The sequence below is a fragment of the Aspergillus bombycis genome (assembly GCF_001792695.1).
Source record: "Aspergillus bombycis strain NRRL26010 chromosome Unknown contig00008, whole genome shotgun sequence".
NCBI lineage: Eukaryota > Fungi > Ascomycota > Eurotiomycetes > Eurotiales > Aspergillaceae > Aspergillus > Aspergillus bombycis.
The window spans coordinates 41032-66559 of NW_019170010.1; the positions used below are offsets into that span (position 1 = coordinate 41032).

The following is a 25528-nucleotide window of genomic DNA, read 5'->3' on the forward strand; positions in this document are numbered from 1 at the left end:
CGACTCTGGGATAGACTCTGATCAATGGCTGACAATCTAGCTCATAGCCGTGCAAAGGGCTACAGTAGCAGTCGATTTAGCCCTTAAGCTGAGTCTTTGTTATGGGTGCACAGTCTGAGTTTGACTGCCATCTTTGCAAAAGCGTCGGGTTGCTTACCACAGCTCCAGTATAAGTGATGTGGCCTAGGTCTAGTGATGCAGTCCTTTCGCCCAGGTTCACTCAGTACCGTGCGAGAGCATCTTGGAATGCATTTCCCGCGGCATAGTTAGTCTGACCATGGACGCCAATGATGCCTAATTGCGACGAGAGTAGAATGAAGAACTCTATTCCCTTGGGCAAAAGACAGTGAAGATTCCATGAGCCCTGAACCTTTGGTTTTACTGCTGCCTCCCAGTCTTTGTATGACATATCCTCGAAAGTGCATTCCTACCCTATGTTAGAAATGAGAGGGATATAGGTAGGATTACATTGACTAACCTATAATGTCATGGCAGCCTGGATACAGCCCTTGGTAAGTGGTAGTTGAGGCTGCCATTCCTCAAGAACTGTACTCAAGGCGTTCTCATTAAATATATCACATGCTGGAGCAATAACCCTAGCACCCTGTAAGAGTAAAGAGTTAATGAAATGTATTGATTCAGCTCTTTCGTGTCTTGAACGTGAGAGCAAGAGGTTGCGGACGCCGTGACTTACAAGCCAGGCTGCGATGCTTCGCTAAATACCACCAAGACCACCCGCAATGACATATGTTGCGTTACCGTCGCAGGTGAAGTTAGGCTTTCTATCTAGAACGGTCTATTGTACCACGTTAGCAGCTATAGACCCGCTTAAAATGCTGCACATACCATGACCCTGTCATCAATTTGAAATTCAATTATCAGCTTTCCTTGGTGTTTGCCTGTCTGCATGAATCTGAAGGCAGCCTCAATCTCACTAATTCCATAGCTGGTAATTGGTTGGACAGATCGAAAAAGACCCTTTGACATCATTGTTAGTACTTATTGCAAAACCGATAAACAGAGGTCGGGGCGGTCCATCATCATCCCCCCTAAATCGAACCCCCTGAACATGGTATTCTCAACGAACATGCCGAGGGGCAGGTTGTTATTCGACAAGATATCCCGCTTTCCGATTTCAATAAAGCGGCCATATGCTGCAATGCACTCTCAGGAAGCCAGCATTGCATCACCGGATAGAGAGTTGAATACTACATTAACACCTTTACCAGCCGTTCTTCGCATTACCGCTTTTGCAAAGCCTATCGACCGGCTGGAGAATATGATTTTCAGGAACACTGTACGCATCGATGAGCAGTTGCTTTTTGGCTTCCAACCCTGCAGTCGTAGATATCTCTGCACCAGGGTATCGTGCGATCTGAATAGCGGCCTGCCCAGTACCGCCAGCCCCAGAGTGGATTAATATCGGCTCTCTGCTCTGCAGGTAGGTGAGTTGTCTCAGTGCAATTTACGATGTAACAAAGCTAACTGGAATGGAAGCTGCATCTGCATATGACATGCTTATGGGAATAACTGCGACAGGGCCTGTATCTGGGATGCATAAAAGCGTAGAACAAGCAGAAGGATGCAGCGCAACAACGCGATCCCCAACCTTGATCATTTTACGTAAATTCCCAACACGGACGACAATACCAGCACATTCCAGGTCCACCTGGGTCGGAGTCTAGCTGGCCTAATGACACCAGTAAGTCACGAAAGTTGATCCCAACCGATCTGCTTTGGATCTCGATATCGTTTGGTCCGAAGGACCGTTGTACAGAACAGTCCTCAATAAATCTGAACCCATTTAACATGCAGGGTAAGGATACATCCAGCTTCAGTGGTGGACCGGAACCGAATTTCTGCTTCGTTTCTGCAACTACTTGTCCCCTGTCAGAAACAGCTTTGTTTAGAACAGGATCAACAGTTAATCGGGGAATAGTCAAAAGTCCGCTAGACTCAATATACTCCGTATCAATAACTTCGGTGGCACTCAAAATTCGTTGGGTAAGCTTAGTGATGGTCTGATAATGAGGCACCTCCGGCTTTTCTGTAGAATCAAGTGCAAGGACGTAGCGAGACCTGTTCCCATCTTCCTCTGGCAGTACTCTACGTAGCCCATCAATAAGGTGTGGCTTCGGCTGTGAACATTGTTTCCCACCTCCCCTAGTTACCCATAGTATAGGCCCATGAAAAGGGGTATGTGATTCCGTCTGCCATAGAAGAGGTTGTTTGTGTGGTGAAGGTTATTGAGCGAGTCGTAGGGGTGGTATCCCGGGCATAACGTGTTCGATGTCTGACCCGTGTAACACGTTATCCTCAGCACTTAGGATACACCACAGTGAGCCTTGCGTAAGTATGATTGATATCCATAATATGAACAGGAGATTTTTGTAATTCATTTTATTTGCCGTACCCTACCATGTTCCATGTATAGCCGAAGTGTTTGCAAACTTAATGTTGTGGTTTGCCTATGTAGAGCAGTGTTGTAGTTGTGGACGTAAGTATATATCACGGTGGATGCAAATCTGCAAAGGCGAAAATATAAGATATTAGACGCGAAACGAGAACAGTAGCAACAAGTAAAAAACAAGGGGAAAATTTAAAAAAGATGTTGACGAGAGTGGGATTTGAACCCACGCCCCTTTCGAGACTGGAACCTTACTCCAGCTGAGAGATTGTTAGTTATTTGTTTGATAAGAAAGTGAAGATATAGTGGTACTAACCGCCTTAGACCGCTCGGCCATCTCGCCTTCGTTGAAGTATATATTGAGGTTAATACCTACAGATACAAAAATAGGATACAGCTTGTTTCGTCGACAAGGATAGAGCAGCTAAGGAAGGACATATGGCGTCCTTGAGCACCAACTTTAAGAAACCGACGCACAAGGCAATTACGGCGGTTGGAGGGTTTCTCAGGGAGCTGTGAGCCATATAATAGATAAGTATCCCAAGGTGGAGGTGGTTCGCTGTATAGAACCTGGAGGGGTATGGTGTTGGTTTGGCCTTAGCTTCTAGAGAAGGGAGTATTAGTTCTTGTTAGAGTTGTGGAATTATCGCGTCGAGGAGCTATTTAGGGTGTTTACTATTGCTGCGGCTGCAATTACAGGATATAATTTACAGGGAGATAGAGTCTATACTTTGATCTGGGATTGAAGTCTGTATCTTCTTTTGTGATTTGGTATTTTCTTTCTGCAGATTCTACTGCCCAGTTTTAGTCTCTTGGATTTCTGCTCTGGCTGACTAACTTGATGGTAATGTTCTGGTGAGTGATAGTGTGCTTTAGGCTGATGATTTGTCGTGTTCTGTGTTCTCCTTGTCCTTCCACTAGGGGCTGGTGCCACATCCCTTGCAGAGGTTTCAGGTTCTACGGGCAGACATGAGATCTTTCAGCATAGACCCACAATCGACTAGTTTTATGCAACATGTGGGCCTCTTTAGCCAGCCTTCGGCACGGGTGAATCATCTCATCTGCAGTGACCGTGCACTTTTATAGTGATAGTAATAGAGTACCTTTGGCTCGAGTGGCACCTAGTTGTCGTATATTTGCAAAGACCAGGGTTGCGACTGGCAAATTTCGTTAGACCCTTCCTTAGACATACACGACTGTGGCTAGTTCACACAATTGTGCAGTCTGGACGGCTCAGAATGGGGCTTCTAAGCTGTGCTACCTGATGAAAGGTGATTCTGAGCGTCCCTCACGACTTCGGGGAACAATTTGTAGATCGCATATCATAGGGAGGAGCCGGAAGAGTATCTACTTGAGGGGGAAGGATGCGATTCTGAGCTGGAGAAATGCAAAGATCTGGTTAATCGGACTTGTAAGGCAATGCCCCTCATCCAAGATCGTTGTTTCCTAACTTCGAATAGGTACGAGCGTTGTCTAAAACAAGGTTTATACCGTTGGATCAACGAAGTACAAGGTCAAATATGCTCATACAGGTTAGTCACACTGCATTGTTTCTCGTTAGAGATATCTACCTAACAAATGTACAGTTTCGTCGGCTGTCGGAAGCAACACTCATATGCATTAAAAGAAGGATATTCAAAGCTTCGACAAATTTGCTGAATTCTGCGCGCAGACAAGCGGATGCGCGAGAGCACACATAGTGACATATGAGGGCAAAAACACTTGTGATATTTTCCCGAACCCTTTGAACCAGATTCAGACTACAGACATGACCCGTAGTGTTCTTATTTAGTTTTAAGATTATCTCACAGAAGGTCTTTTCTACGTGTAGTGAATTATTCAGTGCAGTTGCATACAAGTATTGCAGCATGGTATTTTATTCTGTGCTTGGTTCACAGTTGACAAGGGTTTCGATGCCAAATTGTCAATGAGGATATACAGTGTTGGGATATCTGCTTCTGCTATTTATATTTGTGAATTCAGACTTGGATTCTATGGGTCGATTGCACGGCTATGGCTACTAGGATAATATAGCTAAGTCTTCCATAGCTTTTCTGAGGCAATTTATATTGTATTTCCTTTGGCTCGTTTAGTAATCCCAACTTTCAACTGGGCTAACCTATTGGTGTCTTTACGAGTATTGTTATTCCTTGTAATGTATTGTAAATATACCAACATATAATAACCAGATCTTGTATACTTTACTGGTACTTCTTCGGGGTGTAGATCTGCTTATCAAAGAAATAATTAGGCAGACAGCCGACTCTTCTTTACAACGCCGGCCCGGGCTAACGATAAACATGAAGATTCCGGGTGGATACAGTCACCTTGTCATTGACCAGACCATGGAACGTAGGGTTCGTTCAGAGACAGCTTTACTTACTTGGGACTTATATTTTCCGCTGAATGGTGCCCTGCAGTCATATGTCCAGTAGAAGGGTACCCTAAGGTGGCGGAGGAGGTGGTTCTAACTTCTTTGTATAGAATGTGGAGGGGCGTCATGTTGGCTTGGCCGTAGTTTGTGGCATAGTGAATAGTAGATAGGAAGGAGGCGTTGTACTTCTGAGACCAGCACCATTGGTATATGATATACCCCGAGCTTCCATCCCCTGCTCCACGACGCTAGGACTAATTTCCTGGCATTCGATAAGAGCCAGGCGTATTTATGATACGGTATATAAGACCCATACTGATGTACGGCGGATTATAGATTAGCTAATTTGCCCAAGCCCCCACGAATGTGTTCTACCCATTATAACACACGTACATGAATCTTGAAGAAGCTCAATGTAGTTCTGTTCTCCATATGGCTTGTATAGCACTGTGTTAGACCTTGATAAGGAAAGATAAAGGAAGTTGAACGAGAAACTAGAAGAAGTAGTCAAAGATCATTGTAGGATTAGTACAGCCTATCTTTTAGTACGTTGATTGACATATCATCACAATGGTCAGTGTGGCTCCAACGATAGTTAGACAACGAAATATATCACCCTGACACATTGCATCTAACCGTATGCAATCAGGTCCCATTACAGTACAGTCCCATTTCGCCTAATGTGGGGTGAAAACTATATCGTGCAATCCCTCACCATCAATCTATGGATTATGGTTATACCCCATTTGATGTCTCCTCAAATGAAGCTTTCGTCTTTCCAATTTTGCAGTACTCATGTCCACAGTACCTGTCTCAGCCAGAATATCGTTTAGAGACGGCCTTTGGCTTTCCAGGTCATTTTCGTAGGAAAGGTCGACCACAGCTGCAGTTAGGGTTGAGGATTGCGCCTTAGATTGGGCATCTCGAGCCAAAGATATCTTTTCGGCCTCGTAGATGGCTGACATAGGTAGATCCCTCTGAAGCACACTTCGCGCAACCTCTCGTTTCCACCATTGAGAGTCAAATACGTTTTTTGGAAGGTTGTCGGGTGATGACGGGGGTTTGTTATAGTGATTAAACGTAGGCCAGTTATATGGAGGGTTGAACATCCTAAGTAGAATTTAACATTAGCTTATGGGTCGATGCTTTGTCCTAAAGTAGCTGACTTACGGGTCATCAAGCTTGGCGCGGAACCCTTGGTCGGAAACAGTCGAGATGTATGTGGCATCGTTTATTGCATACGTGTAGGTAGCTGGTACATTTCATACAAATTAGAGCTGTTGGGTGCAATTGGACTGGGACGGGAGAGGTGATCAGAGATAGGGCGGAGAGTTCAACGTACCCCAGCACAGGCTTTCTCTAGTTTGTGAGTCAAGCTACCAAGGCAGAGAAAGAGCACCCGATATCAGTAGAAATCCAATCCGAAGACATTGGATGGTACGGAGACATACGCCATAAGCCTTAATGAAGTGCTCCTCAAACCCCGAGGCGCGGTCGTCTCCTTCAGGGAATGCGCCAAATGCCCAAGTGATTGGTGGTGGTGGTGGCAAACCCAAACCTTTGCGAAGGCGATAGCATGGGTTATATATTGCCGATACCCACATATTCCAACCATGGCCTGTGCTGCAACATGTCAAGTAAGCTATACACTGGACTGAAACGAATTAACTAACCTTGCTTTCCATTTGCAATCCCGTTTATCAATCGCACCACTTTGTAGTTGCCGTCAATGCCTTCTTCGAGAGCTGCCATGGGAAACTCATCGCTAGCGTTGCCTATTTAGCAAATCTTTGTTTCTGAGGGCAATGATATTGGCACCTTGTATTTACACCTCACAGCGGCCACGAGAATTGGGCGAAGGCTTGGCGTTAGCTAGCGTATAGTACTCTCGTCGTCTGTCCAGTAATGACCAGTTGTCTTTTTCTGTCTCCCCGGGCCTCGGGCCTTCGTGCTTATGATAGATTGTCTTTCCACCAAGGCCCTTATCGATTGCGCAGCGCTGATTGTCGCATACCTATTCCCATGGGACTGTGAGACTGTTGCTTACGCATATATTGTGTGGGGTGAATTGGTTACCTCATCATAGCCATGCCCATATTCACAAGTGTAAGTGACGGAACAGTCTTTATCCTTCTTCTTCTTGTATTGGGCCATTGTATATCGCCCACGCACAGGCAATCGTTGACGAGGTTTCCCTTGTGGCGGTTTCTTAGGGCTGAGATTAATTTCGATTTTTGGGACGCCTCTTGTATCACGCCCATTTGGTCCAAGGGCACCTTGTCCGATTGTATTGGCGATCATTCCGGCATATTCCTCTGATGAGCCGGTACTGTCTGACTTTGGACATATATTTCCAATGATGAAGCTCAAAAGGCTTCCAGCCATCATCCCAGGGATCGCCCCCAGTCCACCTACGCCAGGTTATTAGTGCCCTAAAGCTGAACCACTCGTCTATTCAACAACCTACATACCTAAAAGTACATCAAGGGTGTTAAAGCTTTCGGAACACGTTGGATCAGGGTGGCTATTGATGGACTTTCTTTAAATTGACTTTTGGCGTTTCAAGTCCAAATAAGGGGAAGAGACAAAGCCAGAGCAACAGTATGACTGTGTACCACCTGTTGTGCAATGTAAGCATCCAACGAATCTACATTGCACAGTAAGGAGAAATGAGATGACAACAAACCATTACATGTTAAATCCAAGATTGTTCCCTCATCGGACCTATCCTGGTATGAGTTCGCTGTTTCACGGCATCAGCATATTTGGGCAGTTCCTGTCAATAATAGTGGCTCGGGGTTAACTTACTATTTACTGCAATCACTTCCATGTTGTTGGGGCAGTAATTGGAGACACAGGGCATACCGACGCCTCTCCATCCGTGCCAAGAGCAAGTGCCAATCTTTGTCCCTGTAGCGCAGCATAACGTTTTCACTTCATCCCCAGGGCATGCCGTTTCTCGGCGGATACCCACAGACTGACCTTTAGCATACGTTTGCGCAAAGTATCCAGGTCCACAGTCCTCACCACACGCTGACCAGTGGCATGTATTACGGACAATGACAGTTCTGCCTGCCTGTTTCAAAATCTCTTTCGCCAATGCTGCTTCCTCAGCAGAAACGCCATTGGCCAGGCCTAGACCAGCGAGATCGTTACTGCTAGTATGAGTCAAACTATCCTGATCAAGGGACCAGATTAAAGTTCCACCCAGACATAGCTGATTTGCAACGTCCATCTTAATTTGCATAGTCTCACCATCGTCGTATGACACCCATTGGTCATAGTCAAATGTGATCCACTTCACCCCCGCCTCTCGGTCCACGGTAGGCACAATATTGTCCTTGCTAATAATGCGCTGGATTTCCGCGTTTGACAGGGTACCAGATGACTTGGTGCATTCTCCAGCCTTTCCCCCATACGAGAATATACACCCAGGCTTATTGCATTGCGGATCTTGTAGAGTAAATGACCGTCCGTACCACCCGATGCCCATGTTCACCATGCTAGGGTCAACATTGTTTCTCCATAGGAGATCGAGGCCAAGATGTATCTCAGTCAGGTTGGTATGGGGACGAACATACGGTCCTGTATTCTTGTTATTTGAATCCCACACCCCGTGAATGTCATATGTCATGATATTAAAGAAGTCAAGATAGTTTTGCATCGATGGAAGGTCAAACCATCGCAGGTATCAGTACGAGGCCGGTAAGGTGACACTTAAACCATATTGACCTCCAAAAGCTTCTTTGAGATCTTTCAAGAGAAGGACAAAGTTTGCTGTATCGGCTGTAATCCCACCACGGTCATCCGCTCCCGGATACTGAGCGTACAGAGTTAGCAGGGGCGTTATTTCGCCCGAAAATGCGAAAGCGTACCTCCCAGTCTAGATCAACCCCGTCGAAACCCCATGTGGCCATAAAATTAATCAACGACTGTGCAAACTTCTGGCGACCGGCGGCACTTCCCGCCATATCACTGAATGCAGTTTGAGTATTAGGGGCGTTAGTTGCGTCCTGGGAGTGTTAATCATGATCACTTTGTGTGATTCGAAGATCTGCTGGTAATAGACGTACGTTAAAGGCCCAACCACCAATTGAAATCCATGCTTTCAGAGATCTAAACATTAGTCAGCACATTTTTAGTATTGGCGAGCGCAAAGAGATAAAGATGCACGAAGCAATGAGGGTAGGGGTTGGCCAGATAAACACGTACGGCTTTCTTTCCTTGAGGGCCGTGAACTTGGGGTATAACGCCATATCCTCTTCACTCATAGGCAAAATCTCGAAACTACTAGGATGGAAGTAGGCGAATGCTATGCCGCGTCTATCAGCACCACCCATATGTCTCTGGAAGGAATGGATACGGTATACCAAAGTTTATATGCGTCAAACCACTGACATCGAGATCAGATGGGAGCTGTTTGTCGCAGACTCTTGTGGCGGCCCTGTGCATAAATACAATGCTAGTATCATCCAGAACAATGGGGTTTCTCAATATCCAACTTACCAGCCCTCATAGTAACCGACTGTCCGCTGCGTTGCACTCTGTCCGTCACACGAAGGCTTGACCGCAGGGCCGCATCCACCAAATCCTGACTGACAGCCAGTGGCACAAAATTCCTTAACCATGCATTGTGAGCGCAAGTTACCTTTTCCTTCTACTCGTGTGCATATACATACCTCTGTTGTCCCACAGAAGCCGAACTTAGAACAGCAGACATTGATTGGACAAGTAGTATGTCCCGCAGCCGCATATTGGCCGCACTCAGCCTTCGCATCGCAGTTTGAAATACAGTTACCCTGTCCACACTGATCCGGAGAAATTCCACATACTCCGGTCTAAGGGAAACGGATTTGTCAGTTTACCAAGTGCTTATTGCAATGAAAGAAAAGATATAGATAAAGAGGCATAGCTACCTTGCTACAACATGCTCCATTAGAGCACGGTGTACCTGGAGCACATGTTCCAATCGGGAGTCCATTGTCGCGTTTTTCAAGAACTCGGTCGACTCCGGCACCTTGGAGGACGTGGACCAATGGATTGGCAGTCTTTCCGGTAATATTCTGGAAGACGGGTGTAGAATCGGAGTGTACTGCGTAAAGCTCTGGATACGGAGTACTTGCATTCTGTGATTCTCCTGCTGCTGTCAGTAGAAAAGGCGATACCAGAAGCCCTGCGAAGAGGGATCTAATGGCGAGGGAGTGCATATTTCATGTAGTGATACAAAAGTGAAGACTAATTTTGCATTCTATGACGGTTAGGTACATTTATACGCCTTCGCATTCGGCCCGCTTACTCCTCCAGCCCCCTTGAACCGAGCCATAAGATATTTACCATTGTTTGCGGCGGATTAAAACAACATGGTACTACATCGAGAACTTGCAGTAGCAGCCGGGATGCATTAAGTCCGCCTCCTTGAGGTGCCAAGACTCTTTATCGTTACATCGCGTAGTGGATGGGACCGTGGCCGCTACTAGACTAACCTGGATATAGAAGAAGTCGCCAGATATCAAGCAAGGTTTCGTTCAATAAGCCAGGACGAGAAAAAGAGGACAAAGATGATTTTTACTAATCGAAATAATTAGATAGACAGATCATATACTAGACAGCCCGAATCGTGTGGTTCACGCAGTGGCCATAATCGGCTTACCAGTAGAGATGCCCTCATATATGATACTGGCCAAATTTCTTAGCAGATACTTAGCGTAGATACTAGCTTCACTTTATGCAGTCTTGGGTAGCGAGTCGAGCTTCAACAATGGGGCCCTTGCAACTATTGGCCCCTGCCCCCTTTAACCAGTGATTGGGGCATTGTACTAAGCGGACAAATTTGTAACTTTCTAGGTCTAGATGTGAATATCGTATGAGGCAATTAGAAGATGTTCTTATCAAAAGATGCAGCTTTACGTAAATACCTGAAATCAAACCATTGAGTCACGATCCGTTCCACGACATACCGAGGAACTTTCGAATATTACCTCAGTAGCCCCCTTTCATTGTGCTATCTTTGCTCTCAGCTTGTATAAGTCCCCTGTTATTGCCTCAGCGCAAGTCCAAGTAGTAGTAGACAACAAATACCCTTCCTTACATTATGGTATATCAGGATAAGACGGCTAGAATCATAGGACTATGGCTCATCTGTCTAAGCCTGCTGCATGTCGTGAAAGGGTCCTTCAACGTATATGCTGGATTGGATGGGCAGCTTTTAAAGAAAGAGTTCGAGCTCTCTGAACAATGCCTGAAGTCATTGTACGGGATTCTAAACCTCTAAACCTTGTCGCAGAGCTCATCCGTCTCTAGAAACACCACGATCATATGCGACGAAGCGATAGGAAGCATGGCGGCCTAGGGCCCCGACCAATACTGCAAGTTTTGTTCTCCTTCAGCGGTGTTGTCGTGAACATAATATCATGGGTGATCTAATCTGGATCTAGATTGGACTACGGAGAATACAACAAAGTTGTGCACCCAGGAATGTGCGGCATCTCTATCTTCTTGGCTTAATGCTGTAGACCGTGATTGTGATCGGCAGACGGTATTTGTCGGGGATGTCTACATGCTCGCGAAGACTGTTCCGACGGCATGGAAAGAAGGGCACGACCTAGTATGTTTAAAGGATAGGTGAGGTGATACTTATTAGGGGCGATGTTGCACATGCTTGATAAGAGGTATTAACACACCTGCATTTAGCTCATCAAATTGGTGCTTTGTGGATTCACAGAGCTGGCAGGGTAGTGATTATATCCGGTATGAACATCAGCAGCTAAACTATAAATATTTCAATTGTCAGCTAACATTACCTAGATGGGATCCGAAGTGTGTTACTATGAGTATGAGGGTGGTCCACCCCCGGAATGCTTAGACCCGGACTTCTCTACGACCCAGATGACGAAGGATATGATGGATATAACTAAGCTTTACGAGAAAGACCTCGTACGTTACTGTTATTCACAATCTATCAACAGATGATAAAACTGACAAGGGATCGTATAGCTATGTAGCGAATGCTTCATTAAAATGTGGAGACAGCGGCTTATGTCGGCCCTGCTCCCATCTGGCGAGCATACGGACTACCTTCTCGATCAATACTCCACAATACAGGAATATTGCTCTACCAAGCTGCCCGTGAATACCTACGAAACTACCTTGTTTGCTTCAACTCGCACCGTACCAGTCACTGCCACTGGAACCCCTCTCCCATCACCAACGAGCTGTCCTGGGCAGTTGATTGAACCATCCGATTCCTGGATGGGTTGCCGCGAAATATCCGATAAGTACAATGTGAGCACAGGGACGGTGGTTGATGTTACACAGGATAAACAGTGTCAGTTTGACACCCCTTTGTGCTTGCCTAAGCCTTGTGAAATTGACACTATATGGGGTAAAACAACCTGGTAAGCCAAAGAATGCTCGAAGCACCAAGAGAATGGCCCCACTTATGACTTGTCGTTGTTTTCTCTCCATTAACACTATCCAAGTGAAGAGCTAGCAGCTCGCTATTCCACTGATGAGCTCCCTATATCCGAGACGCAATTCTTAAGCTGGAATCCAAACATCCTAGGGGCCTGTAGCTGGGTACACAACTCGCAACGCGTTTGCAAAGGGTAAGGAATTCTGCACGTTATTTTGCCTTCCTGATAGAAAAGGACCATGCTGACAAGGTTCTTTCAGTCCACCTGGTGGTTTTTTCAAAGCTTCTGGCGTGATCTACGCCCCTACTACTGCAGGCTCATATCATACAACAGGTAATGCGTCCCTAGCCACCACTTTTCTTCTCTGCACAGCCTAAATAATATTCTCTGCGTTCAGCAATACCGGCAGAGCCAACACGCCCTGGCACCATCCCTGACTGCGGCCGGTACTACAAGGTTGTTGCTGGTGATGAAGTGAGTAGCCTACCCTAACATTATATAAGTGCTCACCCTGACCACATTGGTAGTGTAACACGGTGGCTCTACGCTTGTAAGCATTTTCTATTTGCGATTTGTTATCGCTAAACGTACTAACCGGTCGCAGTGGAATTACATTTACTGAATTCCAGACTATGAATAACTACGTGAGTTTGATTCATATCCAGATGACAGAATGTATAAAACTAACTGAGGTTGTTTTCGGCAGCTGTGGAATAACTGCACCAACCTATGGCTGAATTACGATGTTTGCGTTGCCCCAGTTACCAAAACTAGGATATCAGAAGATGGCACATGTGGTCCATCCCATGGGAACACCGTCTGTGAAGGAAGCTCATTTGGAAAGTGAGTTACACGGAAAGATAGACCGAGCACAACGTAAGACCATGACTACTGACGTACTATACCATGAGTAGATGCTGCTCAATAGGCGGATATTGTGGCAACACATCAGAGTATTGCAGTCCAGGAAACTGCGTCTCCGGAGCGTGCGATGCAGGAGGTGACACTGCAACCCAAGATGGGACTTGCGGTCCTGATCGCAAATACACGACGTGTACCAATCCAAGATTCGGCTCGTAGGAACCCCCCTGCCTCAATCTCCGTGTTCAATCCCCGGCCATCGCTGTCTCGGATTCAATTAAAGGCTAACTTAATCAATGACACAGGTGCTGTTCTATCCATGGTTATTGTGGGAGTGGGCCAGAGTTTTGCGGACCTGGTCTATGTTTCTCGGGCAATTGTGACGATGATAGTGGAGGTCCAAGTGTTAACGGCGAATGCGGGCCCAGCTTTGCCGGGAACAAGACATGCACTGGCACTCAACTTGGTAAATGTTGCTCGGTAGCTGGATATTGCGGAAGTACGGAGGAGTATTGTGGTCGAGATTCGTGTTATTCTGGCGATTGTCATAAGCTGTGAACTTATCCAGTCAACAGCAATGGTATATTGGGGCTTCACATTGGGGACGCTTGGTGGCCGACGTGCAGTTTATAAATACTTCTTATTGGTACTAACTCTTAAGAGATTATAGAACTTAGGTACAGCCTATGGTACTCAACTTTTGTCATGTGCTAAGGATAGTAGAGTTGCTAGTCTATGGAGCATGGATACGGGCACGAGACTCATGGGGGTTTCCATTTAATGGGTAGCAAAAGTGAACAAATTGTAATGTAACATCGCACAGATTAGCGCGAGCTTTGCCAAGAAGTGGGACAAAATCACATATATATCGCCTGCCTCCCTCCCGTTACTTGTCTGCCATCAGCCTATCCCTACTGTCAGATTATTGAAGATGTCAGTGGGACCACGCATCACCCCATCGAATCCAGTGCGGAAACTGGGCCGTATGGATTATGAGCGGTGCGCAGCATTACATAATGAGCTCTATCACCTGTCATGGAGAGGATCTTGTCCATCGCCACATATAACCTGGTGGGAGTACTTTTCTCCATCACAGAACATTTCGGAAAGCTTAGACCCTTCTCTTGTTGAGTTCTTGAAATTGGCCTTTGTCAAGCCTAAGGGTAAACCTAAGGGTCCGGTAGATAGCCCTGCTCTCTTTTACTGGGTCCGTGGTCTCAATGCCCCTGATGCCTTCTTCGAGACTCTTGTGGAGGATTTGTATCCCGGTCGGTTCGTGTGGCTCTATTGTACCACAGGGTATAACATGGGTGACGAAAGGGGCATTGTGTAGGAGAGCCGACGCCCTGCTGCTCATGAGATGCAATATAGCTAATGAGTAATATTAGGTATGACCAGGAAGAATCTCTGGCAGCCTTCATAGGCTATATTTTTGAGGAGCCTCCAATGTGTATCCAGGGCTGGGGATTCAAGCCACTGGAGGTTATTCTCGATGCATATCTTGAGATGATTGACGAAGGAAAAGTCACCCTGATGGGCCCTAGCCTTCCAATGTGGCCTGGGGTTATGAAGCCATGGGTTCTCCATCCATATACCAAAGTCGATGTAGATAAAGCCTTGTCCGCTATGCAAAAGCTGCTTGACACTATTCAGGCCCGCCAGCCAGCCCGTGAAGCAACTAACTCCTACAATCCTTGGTCCGATCAATGCCTGCTTACATCAACTGATATACCTCCAGAAACCTTCGTATATGACTTTCTGACGGGCCTGGCTCCACAAAGAATACCCTTTCGCTATATTGCACCTGGAATCCGACTACCAACTGTTTCAGAGTTCACTTCCCAGCCCTACCTCGGCTCTTACCCAACAAATGATCCAACATCACTACCCCTACTCCTTTTCTATACAGATAACAAGAAAGGCCTTGGCCATGACCTTCATCCTCTTTTGCCACCACCCCCTCCACCATCCTATCCGCCGCCTAGTAATATCCCAGAGCTCCCGGCAGGACTATATATCGAAAGCATTCATTCAAAAACAACCCGTGCCTTTTCGAACACATGTTATCTTCTTTTACCTTTTAAGGTTGGACAAAATGGATGGACACGGACTAGCGATGGAGCTCAAACAGGGATAGACATAGACGACATCGAATCCCATCCTAAAGGGGATGACAAGAGCCTCTACCAGTCTGGACTCAATGGCTTTGGTGATCGCGGTATGGTTCAGTTAGACAAGGTACTGCTACGCTGGGCACAGATGGTGGAGGATGGTGAGTGGGAGATTGGTGAAGATGGGGTGGTTGACAAAATTGAGAGGTTTAAGGATGCTGATACGGAGATGCATTGGTACAAGTATTGCCTTCCGCCCAGTTGGTGAACTATCTTGTACATTAAACGCCGTATGAAACTATGTCTGAAAGGAAGCTAAGTAACTAGAATTCTCATTATCCATTATAACTTACCCTGGCTCTCTCATAAGACCTGCCTCTAATCGTATAACGTAACCTCCGTGTGTAGCCACTACATACCTATTACCATCTCACCACTTCCAAACGTCATGGTATCTCGTAGGCCACTACCCTTGTACAATATCTTGACGAAGGACATTTCTCTCGACTAAACCATCTTCACCAGGAGACACATCCTGACTTTCACTGTTCGAACAGGTGCTTAACTTGGTGTCGCACGAATTTTAAGCATTTTGTGATCAAACCGAGGAAGGATCGAAGTGATATATTATAGAGTGTTGATTATACGCGAACGTGCTGTTAGCAAAATACCTCCATTGTCACACATATCCCCGGTTCACGGAGCCTCACTAGGAGATTCAGGATGAAGCCTAGATCTGGTATATCATGCTGTGAACTCAAGGCTTCGGTGATCTTCGTGTGCGGTGGTTGTAGGGCTGCTGACCTTGACTTCCTGACTTGAGGAATTGACATGCAAGGTGATCACAGCGCTCAGGATTTCCCATTCTAGGAGAAGGTATATGTCGAGGGTGCCCCAAGGTGAAGGAGATAGTGTTGGCTTAGCCTTACGCTTTGGAGTAGGGTGTAGACAAGTAGACATTATATTCGAAGACAAGCTCCACAACATGGCGATCACTATTGGTATATCTTGTGCTTCTATCCCCCGACGATGCGCGGGCCAACTTCCTCGGACATCAGACCCTCGGCATTTGATAAGAGTCGGGCGTATTTGAGGTATGGGTGGATAAGAGTCACTGGTTACTCGTTTACCCATGTATTTCGCCCGTCGGGCTAAGGAACTAAAAATAGATCATGCGCCTTGCACAATATAAACACCACTTTTCACGATCAATCGGTGGGTCCGATTTTAATTTCCAGACATTTGAGATACGGGACTTTATAGGGAGTCATCCTATGACTTAAATCGCCCAACCTGCTTATATACTTTTGAAATATAGCCTTAGGTAGGTATCAGCGTCATGGGGAATGATGAGGCAAAATGGAAAAACAATAAAGGGTCTAAACCAAGACCGCGAGAAGAGGCGTTTATCCAGGATACATTGAGTCATGAATAGAGATGGGTATAATATCTCAGGGGGAATCAACCGTCTTCTGCAGAGCATTTTACTGTGATGCAATGCCAATCGAAGTGTTTTTCTACTCAATAGGATGCCAATACTTACAAAATTCGAAGTCTGACTATAACTCCCCTGCTCTTTCGTCCCAACCTGTCCAATGCGTAGGGGCGTTGATATCGTGTTAACTTGTATCCCCAAGAGTAGAGCTGGTTTTCGTATTTGCATCATATGGATCTAACCCTGAAGCAAAATACGCTGCAAGTTGCCTTGTGGCCATTCCAGGAACCCGAGGTAACCTACAATTGATCAACCCTTAACATTTTTCATAACTGTCCCTGGTGCCGTTTCACACGTACGAGGCCTTCAATAATCGCACAACATCGGATGTAACCTCATGTAAGCTTTGGCTGGTCGTCACGAAACAACCAAATTTAGTGGTGCGCAGGTATCCAAATCGCATTGCACGATCATGACAACATCTTGCTGCTCTCTCTATTCTTATTTTTACTTTATGTGCTATTTTAACCAAGGAGCAATTTCACATTGATGAGTTCGAACATTAGAATGAGCCAAGTTTATGGTAGGGCGAAAGGCTCATTTTTGGAGCTGGTAGAGTTTGCCCTGAAACGACTGAAAAATGGACCCACGCAGAAGAAAAGGGACGATGCTACCAAGCCTCGTCGCTCGAATCACTTGTTGCTTGCTTGTGAACGGTCGGGATTGATAAATACACTAGCTTTTGCACTTTGGAAAATTAACGGTATATAATCTAGGCCATTGTCTATTCATAAGTATTCTTGACCTTGCTCCACGCTCGCTTTGGCAAAAAACTACACCCCGGTTTTATTGACAGTTAGAAGGCTCAGAGACTGCTCACCATGCGGACCGACATTTCATCCATATTCACCATTCTGGTGACGAGCACCCTAGCATTGGCAGCGCCCGCAATTGAGGAGACAAGTGGGATTGCCCAAGGTTAGTAGGCTCCGACCGCTAGACTAGAAATATTCATTAACCACGGAATATCACAAAGTAGATCTCCACCGAAGGCAGAATAACGCGCTACTGAATGCTGTCGGCCTGGAGGATCATTCCAAGTATGCCGATAACAGTGGTGGCTTAATCGGCAACCTGGCATCGAATGCGATGATTATTGGTGATCATATTAAATACACGGTCGACCCGCCTAGTGCAGAGGAACCTCTCCCTAAGGGCCAGGATCCTCCGGCACGCGAAGCTCATCGCAAGGCGCATGTCGCCCTCAACAAAGGCCTTGGTGCCAGCTGACCGACAGTCCTTTTCGACGTTGTGTCAAGTGCGACTGTTGTGTTTATTCTTTGCTATGTCATATTGTTTGCAAGCTTTCGTGAATCACCTCTCAACTAAGTACCAAGACCATCGTTGATTGTAACCACAACGGGATGGTGCTATTGCAACGTACTTTGTATTCTAGTGGAGGGGGCTGTCTCATGGTCTGGGTATAAGGGTTATGAAGCAGACAAGTGAGACTGGTTTCTCAGCTAATCACTAATTGAACATCCATTTCGATTTAACTATCGTAAAATGCTTTCCCGGGTGGTTAGAACCACGCTCCCGGGTACAGCACGCGCCATAGACATGTATAATGCACCTTTTAACGCGCATACTTTGGAACAGCCCCAGTATGCATTAGTTGAAATCACCCCCATAAACAAGGAATGAAATTTGTATTATATCTATTCCTACAGGTGAGAGATAGATGCGGTACTGAAGCTGATAAAGCACCCGCGATGGATATAGACCCGTGTGTCGGAGTAGAATTGGAATGGACTTGAATGAATTCGAGGTTATGCAACATAGGGAACTTTCATCTTCAAGGCGCTATAGGATTGCCGTTGATTGTAGACCATCTCAGACTTTAGGTTATGCAACATCAGGTGAGCGCTGTCGGAGACAAAGGCGATCCGATCCGCAAGTGGATCTAGGACACTCCATTGCCACTGCCTTATTCCAACACAGCATGAGCCCCACCAAATTTATTGTAGGTTGGACTCCTACATCGACGTTGATGGGAAGTTCAGTATAAATGTATGAGGCACTTTCTTGCTGATTCCCAGCATATGAAACACTTGGGCTGTAGCGCAGGAAAATCCCGCATACTGTATATTGCCCTGAATAATACAAGGTCGACCACCCTATGCCGAGTATGTTTAAGTCCGATAACTTCGTCTTTGTCAAGTCCAATTAGCAGTCAGGAAGCAAATAAGTTAAGGTTTTCGCTATTCCCATTTCAGGCCTGTCGTGATGTCAATTTCTGTACCTCGGAATGTCAATCAGTCACTAGTATCTCTCTCATTCCCGCTCCTGTTGACATAAATACTGTACCTTAGCTCCTTTTCAACCGGAGGTAACTGTCAATGTGACTCATCTCCGGCAAAGCTAGTGGACATGTTGTTAGACGGTGTGAAGTGGGCTTGCGGGACTTGCGTTCGCGGGCACCGTGTAAGTACGTGTGAGCACCATGGTACAGAATCGTGTTTCTTGCTTCCCATCCTCATTACTTGTCCTTTGTACGGATACATGCTGACAATAGTAGCAGACCGGCCATTAATCCGTATCAATCGGAAGGGTCGCCCTTTTGTCACTTGTCCTGTGTGTAAAGAGGCCCCATGTCCGAGGCCGAAGGAGCACTACAAATTACAGCAAAGCTCCAGGGTGAAGAAGAGGAAAGCTCCTTCTGAAGTAGTTATCCCCTAGTTTCTGCCTGGGTCCTGCCTTATGCCCGAATTTGGGAGTTACCATATGGTCCTAGCGAAATAGATATGAAGCTAACTTGAGGTTACCGGGTTCGGTTAGAAAAACATCACGCGCACAGTTTCTTCCCGTGTGAACGCGGCGTGTTTACCACTTGCACCTCGGCCTCATGAAACATCAAACGCCACCCCAACTATGAGTGGTCTTGTTGCCCTTCGAACAGTCGATGTACCCGTCGATTTTAATGCTTCGGTGGAAGTTCATAACCAACTGCCAAGACCAACTTCGTTTGCAACAGATCAACAACAGCAACACACTACTTTAAGGAGCAGTTGCGAACGCTCTATTTCTCCAAACCCACGTCTTGGCTATCTGTACAGAGATAACCAGCTACCCATTCAAGGAACAATAGAGTCAGAGAGCAGGATCACCCCAGCCGTTCGTCTGCCTCCGTTGACGAGGCAAGTCCACCAGAATCACCTAGCTTCGGATGTGATGAAGTCTGTGCACTCATGTTCCAGTAATCCATGGCCATGAGTATTCAACCGATACAAACGAACATGGTCGGTAAGTCGGCACTGTAAAGCCATCTCAGATGTGAATGTGCAAGGCTAACCTCTGCACTAGTAAGCCACTGGCAGAAGAAAATCGATACCGCATACCTTGGTATACTTATGAAGGTTCTTATAGAGCTTGCTGTTAGAGGCTGGCTCATGGTGCACTTCTACAACTCATTCTTTCTGACATCTAGGGTAGAAAGCATCTCACAAGCCGAAAACGAACACACTGACACTGTGTGGGTATCTTTTTTTGTGCCCCGGGCGCAATTGACCGATCCAAGAGAGGGCGAATCTACACATTGATGATGTAATGTACCTGACCATAACGCAAACGTGGGAACATTCTCGGAAGTGACACATATTGGCTCTTACTGTGCTCTCCTGTACGACCTGAGCCATGCCAGAGGGATCAAGTCACAGAAAAAGCCAAAGAGATAGCCAGTTATGACAGCATCCACTTTGCTGCTCAAGGGCCACTTTATGCCAAGATTCGCTTGCGGATCAAGCTTCTCAATTTCCGGTGAATCCACATTTTACGTATTATAAGTTGCTTGGTGTTTCTTGACTACTCTATTTCTGCCGACCCGATCGGCTAGGGCTTGACGACCTTGTGATAAGACGAAGGGGAATGAAGTATAGTGAGGACATTTTCTCATCCACACAATTAGGATGTTAATTATAAACGTTTTGTTTCCATTGGCTTAAGTGCATATTTCTCTCAGACGTGACAGGATATGTCCGAGCTTTTCCCATCCAAAGAAATCGGTGGCGCTTCAAACAAACCCCGATTGGGTAATCAAATCGCTCTTAGGCCGTCATATTAATGTTTCCCTTAACGCTAAACTGCTTCTTGGTAGGCCGCCAGCTCTCCACCCGCTCGAGGCATTTGCCAGCTTCTATAAACCACTCATTTAACACATTAATGACGCACCGCCGCTGTCCCAACACGAGGCCACGCGCTGACCATGCCATCTCCACATGGCTGCACGGACATGCATATTTAAAGCAGGATGCAACTGGTGGCCGAGGAAGACTCTCTGGCCAGAATACTCCTCAGTTGGTGTTGCTTTCCCTTGGCTACTGTGCTTCACCTTAATATATACACCATCTAGGTGTTAGATTGCGCACATGGAGGAGAAAACCCCCAATGCAGAGGCGACGCATCTGCGCTGGCAGAATGTCGACGAGGAATCCGGTGACACCGAGCGGCCTCGCTTGAACCGACTGAATCGCTCTGCCTCTTACAGCTCTCAACACTCTGGTCGCAATCTCAAAGCGAGGACCACTGTTGATCCTTCTCTTTCCCTGCCAATCCATTATCGAACAGTGTACGTATACAGCTCTCCAATACCCTACACGACTTCCTTCAAGACGGTTAATCAAAACAAAAAAGGTCCTTTGAGATCGACGAGGCTGAAGCTCTTCATCGTACGAAAGCTGCTCAGGCAAAGAGCGAAATCGCAACTGGTAAGCTGATACTCAAATATACACCTGTGCACGTCGAAGATCTGCCAGACCTAATATCCGATACTTAGATCTCTCAAACCTCGACTGGCACACCATATCCGTAGAAGAGCTACAAAAACGTTGGCAGGTTGATGCATCCCAAGGCTTGTCGTCCGAGCAGGTTCAAAGGCGGCTGCGTCAATATGGCAAGAACTCCCTCGCTGCTCTGCCTCATCAATGGTTCTGGCAGATATTCGGATACTTCTTCAAAGGTTTCGGCGCAATCCTTCTCGTTGGATGTGTTCTGGTCTTCATTTCATGGAAGCCCCTTGGTCAACCACCGTCTCAAGCAAACTTGGCTCTAGCCATTGTCCTGCTCGCTGTATTCTTTATCCAGGCAGCGTTCAATGCATGGCAAGACTGGTCCTCTTCCCGTGTTATGGCGTCTATCACCGCCATGTTGCCGGAAAGCTGCTTAGTGCAGAGAGACGGGTCGCAGGTCACTGTTGATGGACCAGATATTGTCCCCGGGGATGTTGTCTATCTCAAAGCTGGAAACAAATTACCCGCTGATGTGCGGCTTATCGATGTCTCGAACGACGCAAGCTTTGATCGGTCAATTCTCACCGGTAAATTCAATTGGTTGATTTTCAACTGAATCGTTTTGCTAACGCTTCAAAGGCGAGTCATTACCGGTTCATGGAACAGTGGATTCGACCGACGATAACTACCTTGAGACACATTGCATTGGCCTTCAGGGAACCCATTGTGTTTCAGGAACTGCAAAGGGAATTGTCGTTGCCACGGCTGATTCAACAGTCTTTGGTGGTATCGCTAAATTAACGAACGAGCCCAAAAAGGGCCTGACAACTCTCGAGAAGGAAGTCCTGAGGTTTGTCCTACTGATTGTGCTCATTATGCTGACCATGATCATTGTTGTGGTTATTGTCTGGGCTACTTGGCTCAGAGTCGATCACCCTGACTGGATCAATGTTCCTACCTTGATTGTTGACTGCGTCAGCATCGCGATCGCGTTTATTCCGGAGGGCCTGCCAATTGCGTTGACTGCTAGCTTGACTATCACTGCTAATCTCATGCGCAAGAATAAGATTCTTTGCAAGTCACTAAAGACAGTAGAGACCCTAGGTGCAGTGTCTGTTATATGCTCCGACAAAACTGGTACTTTGACACGGGTAAGTGTTCTGTTCTTTGATTATCAGGCTTTCGAATAACACTTCCCTCAACAGAACAAAATGTTTGTCACTGATTGTGCCATATCTACCTCTACTCTGAGCCCGGAGTCGGCAAGAGACCGGATGGTGGTGGATGGGAAGACATCTGGCGTCCACCAACTCCGTGCTGCAGCCGCTCTGTGTAATGCAGCCGAGTTCGATGCTTCGTCCTCAACCTTTCCTCTGGCTGAGAGACGTATATATGGCGATGCCACCGATCAAGCCATCCTCAGATTCTCTGAGAGTCTAGGGTCTGTCTCAGAATTGCGCCAGACGTGGAAAATGAGCTATGAACTGCCTTTCAATAGCAAAAACAAATTCATGATCCGCACTTTTAATGTGGCGCAACCCAACGGATATGGGCTAGCACTCTCGGCCGCAGAAGCAGTGCACTTCAGACAGAGTGACGGTTTACTCACAATTAAGGGTGCCCCGGACATCTTGATTGAACGGTGTACGCACACCATCGGCTCGGACGGTAATGTGGTGGCACTTGATGACCATGTGCGAAGGAAAATGCTCGAGATAAAAGACCACTGGTCCAGCAAAGGTAGACGTGTTATTCTACTTGCTCGCAAAGTTCTTCGAGCAGCGGAAATCCTTGTACATCCATCTTCTCGTGAATTTGAGTCAGAAATGATGAACCAAGCAAAGACTGGTCTAGTTCTGGTGGGCCTGGTTGGCATTGTTGACCCTCCAAGGGAAGAGATCCCCGACGTGATCAAAACCCTGAGACGGGCTGGGATTAGAATCTTTATGGTTTGTTTATTGTGTGTTTATCGTATCGAGACTCGGTCACTAATTGCACATAACTAGGTAACCGGTGACTTTGGGCTCACTGCTCTAGCTATCGCACGGCAATGCGGCATTGTCACAACGGAAGGCGCAGTTGATACTATAGCCTCGCTGCAGAGGTCTACTCAAGTAGCTGAGAAAATTCCCCCATCGACGCCATCACCCGCGATCGTCGTGAGTGGGCCTGAGCTTATGTCCTTGGATGACTGTCAGTGGGACCAGCTCTGTCAATATCAGGAAATTGTCTTTGCACGAACAACACCAGAACAGAAACTTCGCATTGTCAGGGAGTTCCGTTCCCGAGATGAGATTGTCGGTATGACTGGAGATGGAGTTAATGACGCTCCATCTCTCAAGGCCGCCGACATTGGGATTGCTCTGGGCAGTGGCTCTGATATTGCAATTGAAGCGTCTGACATGGTTCTTCTCGACAGCTTTTCGGCAGTGGTAGAGGCTGTACAGTACGGCCGGGTTGTTTTTGATAACTTGAAAAAGACCATCGTTTACCTGCTGCCTGCCGGGTCCTTCTCCGAGTTCTGGCCCGTCTTCACCAATGTCATGTTTGGCCTTCCTCAGGTCCTTTCGTCATTCCTCATGATAATTATCTGGTAAGCGCCCACTTCCGTTCAAACGCATCAAAGGCGACCCAAGCTCATGGTAAATAGCTGCTTCACTGACTGTGCCGCCGCCACAGTTCTAGCCTACGAAGCCCCGGAAGCCGACGTTCTCCTGCGTCCACCACGCAAGCCAAAGCGCGATCGTCTCGTGAATTGGAAATTAGTATTCCACGCTTATGGTATTCTCGGTATGCTGGAAAGTGTGGCATCCTTCGCCATGGCATATTGGTACCTTGAGCGCAGTGGCATACCCTTTTCAGCGTTATGGTTCAAGTTCGGAGCCGTTCCCTCCAACGTCGACCCAGACTACTACCAAGCCCGCCTAAACGAGGCCAGTTCGATCTACTTCATTAACTTGGTCGTTATGTACGTCCCGTCTCACCCACCATCTCTACTTCTTATAACCGTATAATCTCAACTAACACCCCTCCAGGCAATGGTTCAACTTGATGGCTGTGCGAACCCGCCGTCTATCCATCTTCCAGCATCCTCCGGCCTTCAACAAAGACACACAGAATCTGCTCCTCTTCCCGGCGATTGCCTTCGCTCTCTGTATGGCCATCTTCTGGTTATATGTTCCCCCTTTCCAGGAGGTCCTGGATACAAGTAGTGTTCCAGCAGAGCATTATTTCCTACCGGCTGCCTTTGGGCTGGGTATTCTGTGTTTGGATGAGTTGCGTAAAGCGGCGGTCCGGAGGTGGCCAACAGGAATTTTGGCTAAGTGTGCTTGGTAGATACGTAATGTTCTACTGTTGCTGTTGTCGTAATTTTATAAGTGTTGTTTTATATTATTTCCCTTGGGTAGAGTTGATATGGTGGGAACTTGGGAAACCACCTCTGAATTTACTTCAAGACCACATGCTACTGGTGAGACAGTGAGTAGGATTTCTTCAGAAGAGGGCTAAGCAAGTGATCTGAACTTGGATAAGTACTTAAACACTATACTCTTACATCGTGACCGCCATTTTCAGGGTGGGTATATATAGTAGGCACTGCCCGTCCCTACCTACACAATCATTTCAGTTTCGCTTAGCTTACATAGATAGACATTTACAAATATTACCTACACTTGATAAGTATATATATATATACATAATATATGAACAAAAAACCTCAAAAACATACAACAGGAGGGATTCGCTGGTGGTCACCCACCCAACTACTAACCTCCCGGCGTGTGGCTTAAGTACGGCTGAGCGGACGGGAAGCCCTGTTCTCCACACCCTGTGGTCGTATGTACTAGTTTTCTCTGAGTAATGGTTTAACTTGCAAAGCATCTTAGATAGCTGGATAAGATCAATGGATGGGAAAGTGAACCTGCTCCATGGAATACATATCAATCTTCTATAGAATTGCACCAAACACGGAGTACATATGTAGCAGAAGCTTAAGTTGAGTGCTTGTTTATGCTAGGCTCTTGATCTCTCCAGCCCTAACACATCTCGCCAGACTAGCTCGATCTGTACAAAGGACCAATCTACCTCTATCAACTATTTTTACACCATTTGTTTGGAAGTGAAAGATTATATATATATTTATCGA

General features: G+C 46.5%; 6 protein-coding genes across 6 annotated transcripts; 4 read left to right on the top strand and 2 right to left on the bottom strand.

Moving 5' to 3' along the window:
* Positions 1-715: 715 nt before the first annotated feature.
* ABOM_001630 (putative polyketide synthase) lies at positions 716-987 on the bottom strand (the record flags this gene model as incomplete). The annotated part of the gene is made up of 2 exons (XM_022528760.1): positions 716-796; positions 847-987. The coding sequence occupies 2 exons, from the start codon at positions 985-987 to the stop codon at positions 716-718; spliced, it is 222 nt and encodes a 73-aa protein (XP_022393315.1).
* A 4603-nt stretch (positions 988-5590) lies between these two features.
* ABOM_001631 (glycoside hydrolase family 18 protein) lies at positions 5591-9988 on the bottom strand (the record flags this gene model as incomplete). The annotated part of the gene is made up of 16 exons (XM_022528761.1): positions 5591-5891; positions 5952-5976; positions 6050-6140; positions 6233-6339; positions 6384-6404; positions 6455-6556; positions 6618-6795; positions 6858-7192; positions 7647-8366; positions 8499-8601; positions 8657-8794; positions 8855-8897; positions 8955-9093; positions 9152-9225; positions 9288-9372; positions 9733-9988. Coding segments are annotated over 16 exons (2718 nt in total), but the record flags the coding sequence as incomplete, so codon positions are not given.
* A 1229-nt stretch (positions 9989-11217) lies between these two features.
* On the top strand, positions 11218-13040 carry ABOM_001632 (LysM peptidoglycan-binding domain-containing protein; the record flags this gene model as incomplete). The annotated part of the gene is made up of 9 exons (XM_022528762.1): positions 11218-11385; positions 11586-11714; positions 11775-12175; positions 12260-12385; positions 12453-12526; positions 12591-12667; positions 12721-12743; positions 12798-12837; positions 12900-13040. Coding segments are annotated over 9 exons (1179 nt in total), but the record flags the coding sequence as incomplete, so codon positions are not given.
* Positions 13041-13985: 945 nt separating this feature from the next.
* Positions 13986-15433, top strand: ABOM_001633 (uncharacterized protein; the record flags this gene model as incomplete). Its single annotated transcript, XM_022528763.1, has 2 exons — positions 13986-14383; positions 14443-15433. The coding sequence occupies 2 exons, from the start codon at positions 13986-13988 to the stop codon at positions 15431-15433; spliced, it is 1389 nt and encodes a 462-aa protein (XP_022393312.1).
* Positions 15434-17481: 2048 nt separating this feature from the next.
* On the top strand, positions 17482-17890 carry ABOM_001634 (uncharacterized protein; the record flags this gene model as incomplete). Its single annotated transcript, XM_022528764.1, has 2 exons — positions 17482-17578; positions 17640-17890. The coding sequence occupies 2 exons, from the start codon at positions 17482-17484 to the stop codon at positions 17888-17890; spliced, it is 348 nt and encodes a 115-aa protein (XP_022393318.1).
* A 3134-nt stretch (positions 17891-21024) lies between these two features.
* Positions 21025-24720, top strand: ABOM_001635 (cation-translocating P-type ATPase; the record flags this gene model as incomplete). The annotated part of the gene is made up of 8 exons (XM_022528765.1): positions 21025-21224; positions 21290-21363; positions 21432-21971; positions 22024-22535; positions 22590-23333; positions 23391-23977; positions 24035-24352; positions 24420-24720. The coding sequence occupies 8 exons, from the start codon at positions 21025-21027 to the stop codon at positions 24718-24720; spliced, it is 3276 nt and encodes a 1091-aa protein (XP_022393317.1).
* Between the last annotated feature and the right edge of the window lie 808 nt (positions 24721-25528).